The sequence below is a fragment of the Macaca nemestrina genome, chromosome 11 (genome assembly GCF_043159975.1).
Source record: "Macaca nemestrina isolate mMacNem1 chromosome 11, mMacNem.hap1, whole genome shotgun sequence".
Taxonomy (NCBI): Eukaryota; Metazoa; Chordata; class Mammalia; order Primates; family Cercopithecidae; genus Macaca; species Macaca nemestrina.
The window spans coordinates 136,910,256-136,922,922 of NC_092135.1; the positions used below are offsets into that span (position 1 = coordinate 136,910,256).

Below are 12,667 nucleotides of genomic sequence, written 5' to 3' on the forward strand. Positions count from 1 at the left end.
CCTTCCTTCCTTCCTTCCTTCCTTCCTTCCTTCCTTCCTTCCTTCTTCCTTTCTTTCTTTTTTTTGGAAACAGAGTCTCACTCTGTCACCCAGGCTGGAGTGCAGTGGCTCGATCTCGACTCACTGCAACCTCTGTCTCCCGGGTTCAAGAGATTCTCCTGCCTCAGCCTCCCAAGTAGCTGGGACTTCAGGCGTGCATCACCATGCCTGGCTAATTTTTGTATTTTTAGTAGAAACAGGGTTTCACCATATTGGCCACGCTGGTCTCGAATTCCTGACCTCAGGTGATCCGCCTGCCCCAGCCTCCCAAAGTGCGGGGATTACAGTCGTGAGCCACTGCGCCCAGCCAGTATTTATTCTTTTGTGTTGGCTTATTTCACATAGCATCAATGACTTCAGGATTCATTTACATTGCAGCAGTTACCAGGATTTCCTTCCTCGTGCCTCACCCAGGAGAGTAGCTGGGATTACAGCCACACACCACCATGCCCGGCTAATTATTTGTGTTTTTGGTAGAAATGAGGTTTTGCCATGTTGGCCAGGCTGGTCTTGAACTCTTGACCTTAAGTGATCTGCCCGCCTTGGCCTCCCAAAGTAGCAGTGGGGATTTTTAAAGGAGAATCCTGCCTGTACAGGATGTGTGCCTTGGGCTTTAGGTTCTGGCTCTTTGTAAGTAGGATTCCATCCTGCTGGTGTCATTGCTGAAATTAGGCAGAAGATTGGCTCTTGGACTTGACATTCAGAAAGTGTTCTTTCTGATGCTCATCATCAAGAATACATTGCACTTTACGACTAGATTCGAGAAGTATCTTCAACCCTGGTTTTTAGAACTGAAAAATGATTTTGCAGTGAACCCCAACCCCTACCGCTGCTCTATCACACTGGGGAATGTGCTGGATGATTGAAATCTCAGGAGGTGGCAGGTGGTTGCAGGGAGGCATAAAGTATTGCCAGAATAAAGCCAACAATACATGGTATAAGGATAGCTTTTTCCCAGACAGCATATTTCTAACATTCGGCAACATGATGCTGAAGACCCCTAGAATCTACACAGAAATGCCAAAACTTGGTCAGATAATTCTCCAGAGTCCATCTCTGAAAATTTGTGGTTTCTTAAAATAATGGGTCATATTCCCTGTTACTTCAGTCTAAGAGAGAATAATTCAAAAGGAAGGCACCAAGACTAGTTTGATGGAAAAATGTCAGTGGAGCGCTGTGTTAGTGTAAGACTGCTACTGAGCTAATGCTATTTGCTTTGCAAATAAGGAGGTGCTATTTGACTGGGAGATGCTGTTATCAACCCCTGGATCAATGTCATTGACTCATTAATCTGTTGGATTGATTCTGTCACACAAATATGGGCTGCTCTGTCATCTGCTCTCAGTTCACTAAATTCAAGTGGAGGGAACAACCCACTACGTCACTGGGAATGGAAACTAGACCTTTAACAATATCTTGGTTTTTGTCTCTTGGCTCCATCAAGAACTTCATAGAGTTAAACTACAAAAGGATCTGCTGAAGAGCTCAGGTGGGTTCACCTGTGCAGGCATTTTGACAAAAGGTAGTGACAATGGCATTCAAATATATAAATTCATTGCTTTATATAGCTCCTGAGAGTTTACTAAATGTTTTTCACATCTGAGCAAGTACACAGTTTATTGTCCCAAGAAAGCCCAGGGGCTGTATAATTGCATTATCCTATTGTGTGTGTGTGTGTGTGTGTGTGTGTGTGTGTGTGTATGTGTGTGTTTGACACAGTCTTGCTCTATCACCCAGGCTGGAGTGCAGTGGTGTGATCTTGGCTCACTGCAACCTCCATCTCCTGGGTTCAAGCGATTCTCCTGCCTCAGCCTCCCGAGTAGCTGAGATTACAGGCATGCACCACCACACTGGGCTAATTTTTGTATTTTTAGTACGGATGGGTTTTCACCATGTTGTCCAGGCTGGTCTCGACCTCCCAACCTCAGGCGATCCACCCGCCTCGGCCTCCCAAAATGCTGGGTGGATTACAGGCGTGAACCACCATGCCTGGCCCCTATTCTTGAAGACTATCCCCAGGTGACAATCCTAGCAGTGTCATTCCACTGCAGCAAGATTAAAGCCAAACTAATAGCCACCAAATTCGCTGTGAAAACATATCACCTTCTCTTACTTGCTGCCCTAAGGAAAACGTGCAATAGAAGAATCTTTCAGAACACCAGGTCATTTTTTTAAAAAACACAAAGTCACATGAAACAAAGCACACTTTTTTACATATATGAAAGGAAGCATTCACAGGATTTTCCATACTCAATAATGAATAAGTACCCCAAGAACTGTATTTACTTCTGTGGATCTTTATTGCGTGATATTTAATTCAAGTCCGAGTGAGCCTGGGTGGTCCTGCAAAGAATATGCACACAGAGATACATTATAGAACTTACGCTATTAATACGTTGGCTCTATTAGCCTTATCACTGACTTAATTTTTGAAAGAAAAAAAACTCAAACTAAATCAATAACCTGAGTATTATTTCCCAAATTGATGATATTTTCATTTGGGTTTTAATTCAGCAAATTCCCCTCCTCAAAAGAGAAGAATGCTGTCACTTCCCCAGACAACCAGCAGGTGACTTTGGAAACGCTGCTAAATGCCACCGTGCCTTATTTTCTCCTATTTATGCAAGGGGTCACTGCCCAGGTAATGACTGTGAAGGGCTGGCAATACAGCATGAGAAAGACACTCCAAATTCCGTTAACCAAGGTTTTCTGCAAGCACCCGTCAGTAACACAGACTCCAGTACTTTAATCATTGTTAAAGTATTTTAAAATAGAAAAGATATGCCATGAAGAAAGTGCATCCAGACGACTGCACTGGGCTGCCGGTTATGACAGCACCTGGGCGCCCCGGGGGTCGCAGGTGAAATCCTCCAGGCCCATCTCCCTAGGCAGAGAAGAGCCTGCAACCCAGCTTGCTCTCCCCTTCCAAGGCGTCCCCGGGGCCTCTGGTCATCAGGGCTGGGCTGAGCCCTGGGCTGCTCAGGACCAAAGCTCAGCTGTTTTTCTTTCAAACTAAAGTATGAACTCTCTCTGCTGGAGAGAGAGACAGAAAGAAGGACAGCGAAAGAGACACACCGACAGAGCCAGAGTGACATAGGGGCACGCAGACAGAGAGACAGGGGTGGCGAAGCAGGCTACCAGGCAGCTCTGCTCCTCAGTAAAAGCCCTCTGCATCTGGGAAGGGGGAGATGTCGCTGGATCTGGGTCCTTGGACCCACACAGGGTTGGTAAAAAAAAAAAGCAGCAAATCGCTACTGTTACTGCTCTGAGTAAAGAAACCAGGGAAAGGCCAGTTCGGGAAAAACAGGCCCTGTCCATCTGACGTGAAGCCCCAGGAAGGGATGCAGCCCAGCACAGGCAGGATGGCTGGGGACCTGGCTTCTCTGTCTCTCTCGTTCCTTAAATTTTTATTTCAGAATTTTGAAGAAAGGGCCCCGGAAAGCTATTTTGCTGTACTAGAGGGGCCGTGGGCCTTCCCAGCGCGGAGGAAGTAGGGCGGTCAGGCCGGGTGGGGCTGGGGGCGGTGGCTCTGCAGAACCTTTAGTCATCGAACTGAAGCCGCGGGTCCGGTGCGCAGACACTGCGCAGGGCGCTGCTACCGAGTCACATGCATGCGAGGGCCTGCTCCTTGGTGTTCTGCCTTCCTTGACAGATTGTTGGTAAAACATCCCCTGGCCGGAGCCAGGGCCCTTAGACAGGGGCGCGAAGAATCCGCTCTCTGCTGTCCTCGGGTTTCCCAACGCGGTGGTCGTGGCCCGCGGGCCCCACCTCGCGGCCCGCCTGGCCTGCCGGAGGAGCAGCGGAGGCCGAGCACTCCCCGGCCTCGGGTTCAACTTCAATAAAAGGGCCCAGCCCGCCCTTGATCACGCGGCTTGCCTGACAGCCAGGTTCAGGCCCGGGCCTAATTGAGCCCGGGTCACCTGGGAATAGGTTCAAAGGCATCCAAGCCGTAAACCACCTCCAGGCCCAGAGCCAGAGCGGCCTGGCGAACAAAGAGCCCCCGAACCACTTCAAACGCGCTCACGCTCGGCGTCCAGATGGCCCGGGGGCCGGGGTCCGTGGTGTCGCTCACCGAGGCCGGGCCCCACACTCCAGCCACCCTGCGCCCTCCTGCTCGGAGCTGCCCGCGGGCGCCCAGTGCAGCGGAAGCCGGGCCCGGGGCAGCCTCGTGCATCTCCTGGAGCGCCCTCCGTCCTCCGCTGACCCGCGAAGCGAAGGCGGAGCGCAGAGGCTGGGGCAGGACAAGGCGGGCCGGCAGGCGCCCCAACCCGCGCCCAGCAACCCCGGGCAGGGCCAGGCAGGCGGGCGCGGCGGGCACCGGGCGCTCCCGCAGAGGCTCGCTGTGGCGTTGTTTTAAAGGAGTTAGAAGAAGGTTCGGTAAAGGCATCGGGCGGGGGCTCCCCAGCAAGCCCGGGTGAGAAATGGTCCCCGACATGCACGCTAGCCCGAAGGGTGGCATCTCTACGGATCTTGGCGGCATGTCCTTGGGCACGGGCGTCTCCAGGGGTCCCCGACTGTCCTTACACTGGCGGTCGGGGCACCGAGACCGCTGCCCGCGCAGCTCCCCAGACCCCAGGCCTAAGCTTGCCCGCCGCGGTGCAGACTAGCTGTGCGCCCGGGGGCGGCCAAGACCCACAGAGGACGAGGAGGCTCCTGGCTGTGTCCTTATCTTCGGGAAGCGCATCTGGGGCTGGACTCGCCTCTCGAGCCCCTCAGGCCGAGAGAGAGACCCCCCCAAAGCCCAGTGGGGGCCGATCTCTACGTTAAGGCGCAGACAAAGCCAGGCTTGGCCAGGCCTAGGGCTCGGGGCGGCCGGAGAGTGTCCTGCGTTCGGGGTGGGGGCGCGGGCGGCGGGCGAGGACCCGGCCCCCGGGATGCCCTCCGAGGCCGGGGCCGAAGGGGGAGGCAAAACTGAAAGTGCCGCGCCGGGGGGCGGGGGCGGCCGGCGAAGGCCCCAGAACTTGTCCTGCCCCCGGCCACCGCGGCCAATCAGCGCGCCGCCCTAGCTCCTGACAACTATTTAGCAACCCAGCCCGGCTAGAGTTTCCAAAAAAGTTAGAATAACTTCCTCTCCCGGAGACCTCGGTTTTTGCACAAGCCGGCCTTGAAATCAGAGCCTTTCCAGCAACTCCGAGAGCGTGTACTCGGCGACCGCGGGCTTGGCCAGCGGCGCGCGCTCGGCGCCCCGGCGCCCCCAGCCCCACGCGCGCCGGGCGGGCGCCATGGAGGAGGGCTCCAGCTCGCCCGTGTCCCCCGTGGACAGCCTGGGCACCAGCGAGGAGGAGCTCGAGCGGCAGCCCAAGCGCTTCGGCCGGAAGCGGCGCTACAGCAAGAAGTCGAGCGAAGATGGCAGCCCGACCCCGGGCAAGCGCGGCAAGAAGGGCAGCCCCAGCGCGCAGTCCTTCGAGGAGCTGCAGAGCCAGCGCATCCTGGCCAACGTGCGCGAGCGCCAGCGCACCCAGTCGCTCAACGAGGCCTTCGCGGCGCTGCGCAAGATCATCCCCACGCTGCCCTCTGACAAGTTGAGCAAGATCCAGACGCTCAAGCTGGCCGCCAGGTACATAGACTTCCTCTACCAGGTCCTGCAGAGCGACGAGATGGACAATAAGATGACCAGCTGCAGCTACGTGGCCCACGAGCGCCTCAGCTACGCCTTCTCCGTGTGGCGCATGGAGGGCGCGTGGTCCATGTCCGCCTCCCACTAGCGCCGCGCCACCCACCTCCGGACCGGCCCGCCAGGGTAGGTGCTGTGCGCGGGACGGGCGCCCTCCGCTGCGGGGGGCGGGCGGCAGGGGCGCAGGGGCCCTGGGGCCTGCGCGTGTCTCCTCGGGAAGGCCCCGCGGGCCGCAGTGGTGTGGATGCCGTGCGCTTTTCCTCTTAGCAACGAAGACGGGCGGGAGGGACGCTCCCAGTCCCAGGGACACCCCTGAGTGCAAACTTCCACGCGAGGGTGTCAGTTGGGAACCGGCGGACCGGTGACTTCCCCGGCGCGGTCCGAAGATACTTAGACAAATGTTCGCATATTTCATTCTCGGTGGTGTGAGGGTGTCCGTGGTTGGCGGTGGAAGGAACGGGCATCAGAAAAACCTACCGGGACCGGCCGGGGACTGGGAGATAGGGACCGGCTGCCCTTTGCGTCCGCCGCAGCGCAGGCCGCCCGCGAAGCTGCCCGAGCCCGTGGTGTCGGGCTAATGGCTTCGCTCTCTTCCCGGGCATGGGTAGAGCGCGTTCGTCGGGAGGACACTCAGATCTCCCCAGCTGCTGGCACCTGGGGTCCCCTGGCCGACCCAGTAGGCTAGAGGTGTGGGCCTGCGGCTCCAGGGTTTGCCTGGGGAGGACGAGAGGAAACTGCCCTGCGCTTCGGGGCCGGAGCAGCCGCAGGGCCGGGAGTGCCCGAGAAGGGCCTTGGGCCGAGGGCGCAGAGCCTGGAGCGCTGAAGCAGGGGGGTGGACGCAGCCGCGCGGAGCCCCAGGGCGCCCACAGGCAGGTGGAGCCGACCTAGGAGTTGGGAGCCCTGAGTCGCAACCTTGACCCTGGAGTGCCCCGGAGGGGCCCCGCCCGTGCCGCGTCCTGGGTTCAGCACCGCAGGGGTGGGCGAGGGGTCCGGGCTGGGAAGCAGGTCTGGAGGACAGGGAGGTGGTGCGCGCCGGGCCCTCCCTGCGCGAGGAGAAGGCTCGGGGGACACAGCCGCCAGGAGCACTCAAAGTTCTGGTTTCCTCTGGAAGAGCGATTAGGGCGTCCTGCACCGGGTCCTTTTCACCAGACACCTTTCAAGTCCCTTTAGACAGGCTCGAGCCACAGAGGCGCCGTCCTTTCCCGGAGGCTCGGTGAGCAGACGAGCCCCTCTCTCATCCGCCGTCCTGGGCCGTGGAGGGGCACAGGGTTCTTTTTGCTGGGGCCGCGTTAAAAAATCCTTCCTCCTTAGTATGTTTTAGTTCCTCGCACATCTTGTGATGTTTTTTTATAAAAGTCTCTACTTCACACAGAAGGAATTTAGATTAATCAAGAGCACCCGGCCGCCTATTCTTCCCAAACATATCTATTTCTTTTTTTATGTGGTACTATAATATCTGCGAATGTTGTTGCCGAGGCCACGAAAAGCTGATCTAGCACAGGTAGGTTTTATTTCATTTTTTCAACTGTTATTTCGATGTCACTGAAAATTCTTTCGATGAAAGAGCCTCCTGAGATAATGATAACTGTATAGTTTTTTAAGAAGAATTTTCAGCAGAAAATAACTTGTGGGAATCTTCTCCTGTCTTTGTCAAAAACAGATGGAAAGTGTCTCAAATCACATATTTCTCTAGGGAAGTTTGGATTGGCTGAGTACTAAACGCTACAGTGGGGTAATACATTAATTCTGCTTTTCACTGCCTAAATAATGAGCTTCCATTAGTTGCTTCCATTTATGCTTTACCTCATTCATGGTTTATAGCACATCTGAAATAAGAACAAACAGATGAGGAATGTCATCTTTTTAAAAACACACACGTTGAACCATGTTTAAGGAAAATGTCACTGTAATTATCGTTAAGACTGCCCTCCAGAAAATTACTGAAAACAAATACCAGTAGATATGATGCTGCTAGAATTTAGTAGGAACATTTAAAATTCATTTAAAAATAATTTCACGCCTCAAAACTTAGAGAATCAGCCATAGGTAACCATTAAAGATTATAGAAAAATAAAATGCAATACTTGTCATAAATAAATAAAAACAGTGCTAAGAGCTTATTTGGAAAAAAAAGTCCTTAAAAATATAATCGATAATTACACAGGTAGTGGGAGAGCCGATGATCTATAAGGAGCCTATTTATTTTTATTTTTATGTACTGGACTATAACTGAGTAGTTCAAACAAGCTAGTTTCTTTAAGTAGACACTCTAAAAGGAGAGAAAAGAAATATGGAAAAATTTTATCCATGAATGATTCTGGACACACCTTGTTTTTATTTATCAGGCACGTTAGGTAAACATCTTGTCATTCTTTTTGTTTTTAACTCATTATTCCCTGTAAGATCAATACAATTATAATTGGTTTGATTCCTGAAAATGTTGCTAAACAGCATTTGTTTTTATTTGTAGCATTTCTAAGAAGCATTCATTGTATGCATCAGTAAAGAATCTCTAGACATTTCAGTACATTGTAAGTGATTTTAATGTTTGATGTGGGATGTTTTCACGTATGTGAAGAAACTGTGTTGAGACTAACAGCAGCACAAAGCCTAAGTTGTCCTTTGAAAGGAAGAGAAACACAAGAGATGGTGGAGTGCGGCTGGTGCTGATATCTATCCTGCCTTTCTTCTTTGGCCTGGTATTTAAAAGCACAATTAGACAATAAATCAGGTGTCTTTGGCCAGTCAGTTGGATTCATCTAATGGAAAAATCTCAAAAGGATTTTTTTAGTATTCTCATTAAATGCCTGAGCCTTTGCAGCAGGGTCCTGGCCACCTGGCTTGGAGGATGGGGGAAGGTGACCATTAGTTTATCAGAAGTTTGTCCTCTTCCCTGCTGTGTGGTTAAAGAAAACATCTTCTCTAACTTCTGCAAAGTGTGCACAGATTTTCAATCGCTTCCCTTACTCAACAAACTTTTTTTTTCTGAGAACTTTTAGCTCCTTTGAAGAAATTGCATGACCCCTTCACCATCTAATATACGTTAGCCTTTTCCTCCCTCCTGAAAATTTACTTCTCAAAGGTGTTTGTTAACTGCTGTATTCGGGATGCTAGAAAATCAGTTCTTCACGGAGAAGAACAGAAACGCAGAATCCCAACGGAGCTTTTGCTTGTTTAGAAGAAGTAGAATGAAAGGCTGAGCTCCCTGGAATATAAGCAATGTTTGGTTACAAAATGCCTATCAACGAGATCTGATGTAGGGATTTGACCTGTTGGTGTGGGTCTTGTCCCCTTAAATATCAGCAGTCCTTTCGGCCTTGCATCAGGGAAGTCTTACTACTCATCTTGCTGGAGAGGGACTTCCTCAGACTTCAGTGTCTGTTTGAGGCCATTTGAGATAGAATACTTCACTGAGGTTTCCTGAAACTCATATTTTCAGACAGATCTTGAGCTGCACCACGTTCTTGTCATCCTTGCTTCACTCTGTTCTGGGTAGACGGCACAGATGCCGGATTCCTTTTGCCTGGCAAAAAAATAAAAATAAAAAAATTTAAAAAACCCCACACACATAAAGTAAACTCTTTCTGAGCAGAGCACTATAACTCATAACTTTAGTTTAAATCTGGGCTTTAAAAAAACAAATATTTTAATAAGCCAATTTTAAAGGCTGAACTTTTATGACAGTTTTTAAGCTTAGTATTTATATTAATCTATTCTCACTGGTGTCTTTAAAAACCCTGTGAATGCTGGAATGTCTGTTTATGTTTGTGTCTTTTCCTGGGAAAGGATAAATGTGCTGCAAAAAGCAAACCAAATACAGAACTCTCCGCTAGCAGAGAGTTCACAAATGAGGCAATAAAATTCAAAGAAGAGATGAATAAGTTACTGTAGCCAAGGAACGGAAAACCATAAAGGAGAAACAGAATCTAATAGATGCAGACATGGATGTTTTCAAAAGTAAAGCCAAGATGAAACACTACAAACAGAAACTGATTAAAAAGATATTCCACATGGTCACCTGAGTCTACACGTGACAAAATTGCATAGCACTAAACACACACACACACACACACACACACACACACACAGGAGTGCATGTAAAACTTGTGAAATCTGAATAAGGTCTGGGGATGATATTGATGCCAGTTTCCTGATTATGATAATTGTACTGTAGTTTTGCAAGATGTCATCATTGGGAGAAAGGAGTGAAGATATGAGAATCTCTGTATAATATTTCGTGCAACCTCCTGTGAATCTATAATTATCTCAAAATTAAAATAAAAAAGATATTCCACAAAAATATTAAATCTATATGCTTAGATAAGCAAATTATCTAAGAAATTACTACTAAGCTTTATCTCAGAGCAATAAACTAAAAATGTGACTTGAGCAAAACTCCACATTTTTTTTCTGATGCCATTTGAGAATCTCAATATATTTCCAGTATATAACTCTTTCTGAGAAGAGCACTATAACTCATAACTTTAGTTTAAATCTGTGATTCCTTATAAGTCTTAAATAAAGAGTAGTATCCCAGAAATATGAAAGGTGAAATACCAATTATAATAGCAATACATTTATTCCTATACTAATAAAGAAAATATTTTATAAAACCTTTTGGGAAATATCTACCTTAAACTGATACCTGTGTTATATTTGCTTTTTAAGATACTAATTTTATATTAAATTTCATTAAGCATACACACACAATTCTAAAGCCAATGATTTATAAAAATTATTCACCAAGAAGTATAGAGAATGGAGTTTTAGCATTTGGAGGCAAACGCAGTGAAAGGGAGAGGATATAGCAGAGGAGGAAGGGGGGGAAGAGAGAGAGAGAGAGAGAGGAGAGAGAGGGGGAGAGAGAGAGAGAGACTCAAACTCTAAGCCCTGTTATAGTTATTTGTAATCAATAATTGTTTTAGAAACCTATTTTGTGTTTTTGTTTGGTAGTAACCCCTTCAGTGAGATTGAGTGATATTAAACTACACCTTACCTGATGCCGATTTGGAAATGAGGGCAGTAGCATTAACAAGGTGAATTTTAAGCTGTTGTAAACTGAGGCACAGTGGGATTTCCCTTCAGTGATTATTAATGGTTGTCACTTCAAAAGGAGACTTGGATCTGAAATTGGAAAAGCCAGCACGTAACTTGATTCCAACATGAGGGAAATTTTTTAGTGTTTAGTTGAAAATAGAGTCATTTTGAACCCAAACGGTATCTGACATGCTGCAGGTATCTGGGCTATTTCATCCACAACTGCGATGTTTAGAATAATATGATGATCCTGTGATTATGAGGATGCCAGAGCATGATGGCATGAGCTGAGTGCAGTGTCTGCTGGGGCTGTCCCTCACTGAGCAGTTTTCTATCATAATATTGTTTTCCTCTGTTATTTGACCAGGGAAAGATTTAGATGACCCAGCTTCTCTCGAAGCCTCATGTAGAACTATAGTTTTACTTCTCAGATCCTAAGAGCAATGCCTTTAAACTTAGACATCTCTCTCTTTTCTTTAGTTCAGAATTTCCCTTCACTGAAATGAAAGACAGAGTTGAACTCAAAAGAGCTTTCGGTTATCAAATTCGATTATCCTGGAAAATACTCTTGACTTTTTAGTTCACATTCTGCCTTAAAAAAATAGCCATCAGCATCTTCTGGGAGGAAATGGTAAATTGTGTTATGTTGTCTGGCATTAGATTCCTATTTCTCGCTGTCTAATTTGACGGGCAGCTCACCTCTGTGTTTCTGGATGTGCAGGTCTGGTGTGTGACTGACGGGAAAGATCTGGGCAAACCCCTTGATTTGTATTAACCCTTCGAGCTTGACTAAACATCAGACCCCACCCTGTGGCTGAGGTTTGTGGTGTGGTCACAGGCAGAGCCTTTCCGGAGCGCCAGGCAGAGCAGTTCCCCCCGGAGGGGCTAGGGCAGCTTTTTAGCCTTTTGCTGTGAGAGGGGAGGGTTATAGACCGTTTTACCATCTTCCCCGTGGAGAAAAAATGGAAACTTTCGTCGTTACTACTGTTTTTCTATTGCTTTCCAGACAAAATGCCACCCTAGCATTTCTGTTAAATCTCTGTAAGTAAATGCCCCTGCTGAAGGGTGGAGAAATGTTGGCCTGCTTCCGAGGCAGGGGCTCCATGAGGGACAGCTTGGAGCATGAACAACCTCCTAAAAGAAAGCACAGGCCAGTCATGTACAATCTCGGGCTCTGCTGCCACGGTGGCTTTCTTTGTCTGTTCTACGTTGAATTAGCATTCTGTATGTGAAAATGCAAGCAGGCAGCGTTTTCTTTTAATCACGAGATCTGGAAGTACCGTTTCCTTTCCTTCATCTCTGCTCTTTGAGTGGTTCGTGTGGCCGGTGCGCAGAGGGCTCGGAGTCGCAAGCCGGCTGCCTGCGTGGACTCCCTGGACCTGTTGCTTGTCCTTTACTTTCACAGCTCAGATTTTTAGCTCGACGGAAGAGTGCGCAGGCGTGGCGCAAGCTGGCCTGCAGGGCTGGCAAAACCCGTACCGACTGGATCCCTTCCGGAAAGTTTGTGTGAACTTTAAATCTCCGTCTCAAGGAGAATGTTTTGTCTTGATACGTAACAGAATAAGGCAGTTATCATTTCTTTGGGAAAGGCCTAAAATACTGCAAATTGGAAGGGAAGGGAAAGGAAGGAGGAGAAGGCAAACTCTTCTTCCTCCAACCGGGCGTCAACACATCTCTGCTCACATCATTGACACTAATGGGCGAACAACGTCTCCGTGGAGGATTAATTTTCCTGAAATCAAATAATCCAGATTGCATACTACATGTATACTGCTTTCTAACTATTCAAAATCTTCAGCATATGCCCAGCCGCCTGGCTTTCCTCTCTTCCATGATAATCTGCATGTGAAGATGGGAAGCCAGGAGAGAAAGATATGATCACTTCGCATTCTTTTTTCTGTCTGGTGGACATTTCTTCTCCAGCAATTCTTTCCTACCGCTTCCCCCAAACCAGCACATACTCTTATACATTCTTTA

At 48.8% G+C, this 12,667-nt stretch overlaps 2 protein-coding genes across 2 annotated transcripts in view; one reads left to right on the plus strand and one right to left on the minus strand.

Moving 5' to 3' along the window:
* Positions 1–1,576: 1,576 nt before the first annotated feature.
* On the minus strand, positions 1,577–4,952 carry LOC105473999 (uncharacterized). Its single transcript, XM_024790368.2, has one exon. It carries the CDS (start codon positions 4,517–4,519, stop codon positions 3,956–3,958), a length of 564 nt encoding a protein of 187 aa, XP_024646136.2. The 5' UTR covers positions 4,520–4,952; the 3' UTR covers positions 1,577–3,955.
* An 80-nt stretch (positions 4,953–5,032) lies between these two features.
* LOC105473809 (twist family bHLH transcription factor 2) overlaps positions 5,033–12,667 on the plus strand; it is a 61,252-nt gene continuing 53,617 nt past the window's right edge. The window contains exon 1 of the mRNA XM_011727872.2: positions 5,033–5,779. Within this exon, the coding sequence (XP_011726174.1) occupies positions 5,262–5,744 (483 nt within the window). The 5' untranslated portion in view covers positions 5,033–5,261 and the 3' untranslated portion in view covers positions 5,745–5,779. The remainder of the gene's footprint in view (positions 5,780–12,667) is intronic.